At 41.8% G+C, this 1985-nt stretch overlaps 1 protein-coding gene across 1 annotated transcript in view; it reads left to right on the forward strand.

Annotated features, from left to right (window-relative positions):
* LOC134209829 (uncharacterized) overlaps positions 1-1167 on the forward strand; it is a 35197-nt gene extending 34030 nt beyond the window's left edge. Inside the window, exon 3 of the mRNA XM_062685854.1 lies at positions 943-1167. Coding sequence (XP_062541838.1) covers positions 943-1167 — 225 coding nt within the window. The remainder of the gene's footprint in view (positions 1-942) is intronic.
* Positions 1168-1985: the final 818 nt, after the last annotated feature.

Below are 1985 nucleotides of genomic sequence, written 5' to 3' on the forward strand. Positions count from 1 at the left end.
GACCCTTTCGGCCAAAGCAATACGTAAACCGAACGGGTTATCAAATTTTGCCGAAAGGGTCATTTGGCCGAAAAGATCATCTGACCGAAAGGGTCGTTTGGCCGAAAGGGTCTTTTGGCCGAAAAGAGTCGAGATTGGCCTAAAGGGTCGTTTGGCCGAAAAGAGTCATTTGGCTAAAGAAAGGATCATTTGGCCGAAAGGGTTATTCGGCCGAAAGGGTCGTTTGACCGAAAGGGTCGTTTGCCAAAATGGTCATTTGGCCGGAAGGGTCATTAAATGAAACGGTCATTAAACCCGAAAGTGTCATTTGACCGAAATGGTCATTGCCCAGAAAGGGTTGTGGGGGGTAGGTGGATTGGTTGACATAAAATAAATTTAATATTTGTAAAATAGCCTATTCGACATTTTATGTGATGTGACATGGTTTGTGTGATAATAAATTGAAAATAGTTCTTGTGAATGGTTCCAGATTAAACCAAATTAAAGCGCTATAAATAGAAAACACGCTTCAGTGGAATATCTAAGGAAAAATAATCAACGGATTTTTTTTCTGTGATTTATAGATGGATGAAAGTCGACCCCTGACAATGTTCCGATGCGAACAAATAGAACCAAATAAATTGTAGCGAAGGAATGGCACGAATGGAAAGACTCTCTGGAGTTTTATTTCGACTCCCATCAGATAGTCGATCAGAAAATAAAGCGTTCGAAAATGTTGCACTTTAATTGGTCCTCAATTGCAGAAAGGTTTATAAAAGTTTGGAAGGTGCCGAAGATTTTCCGCTGGTTATGCTAAGAAAAGCGTTGGTACGATGTAGCTGTTGATCGTTTGAATGCATACTTTAAGCCACGCTGTCAAGATGTTCTGGAGGCATAGATTGACGAATTATGAAACAAATATCTGAAAGTTTTTCTCACTATCTATTGCGTTTACGTCAACAGCTGAGGGACTGTGGATTCGATAAATATTCTAAAGATATTCCAGATATCCTAGAGGAGATTGTGCTTATCGATGTAATTGTCGAGCGGTACAATTTTACCGGAACTCCGAAGAAAAAATCCTCGAAGAAAGATCAGTCGCTGGCAGATATTGAAGTTTTGGGAACATCCATGGAGAGCGTCCGGCTGCCAAGAAAAGGAACTGAGGGTCAGCATCCACAGCGATAGTCAGTCGGTCAAATCTGTAAAATAAAGACGTGGAAATCAAAGGGGACGCCAACAGGGCCGAATATTGAACGCGATTCAATCCTGGACCGTTTAAAACAGGAATTAACGAATGTAGAGACATTGTTTGTTAAGGTTACAGGAAAATACGGGCATTTTTCAAAGGCACCATCATGTCCAGTGAGGGGATCAACACTGTCGCAGATGCCAAAAAAATCTGGTACTTCGAAGAAGTTTGTCGTAAACGTCCTATCCAGCCCAACAAACATTCCTCCCAAAAAAGTGCAAGCAATCGAGGAAGTTTGGCAAGAACACGCTTCCACCCAGGAGCAAGATACAGTAACACTAGAAGACAAAGAAAAGGTATATTACATGTTTCCCATATGGGAAGCAAATCGAACGTGCTTCACCCTTTCAGTGCAAAATCGAAGAGTCTTCAGTGTGGAGGTATTCGTCGATTCTAGCTCAGAAGCAACATAATAACTGCAAAGATATAAAACCATGAAAGCGCAAAAAGTTGTCGTGATTAGATGTGAGAAGGGAAGCGAGGCAGTTCTGAAAGCCTATGGTAATAACGTTGCCCACTTTCAATTTTGGGCATTTTTGATGCAGTTGTCGAGGATCGAGAGGCGATCGATCGAGGCCACATTTTTTCGTTGTCGTGGGTGGGCAAATGAAATTGTTGGGTGACGGCAATTCTCGAAGAAATTAGGAATTCCTGAAAATCGCCTTGGACGTGAATCAAGTACTGGATGTCTCGGATACAACGTGTGCTCCGTTTCCAAAAATTTCAGACATATAAGTGCATATCCGCATGGATC

The sequence above is a fragment of the Armigeres subalbatus genome, chromosome 2 (genome assembly GCF_024139115.2).
Source record: "Armigeres subalbatus isolate Guangzhou_Male chromosome 2, GZ_Asu_2, whole genome shotgun sequence".
NCBI classification, from domain to species: Eukaryota; Metazoa; Arthropoda; class Insecta; order Diptera; family Culicidae; genus Armigeres; species Armigeres subalbatus.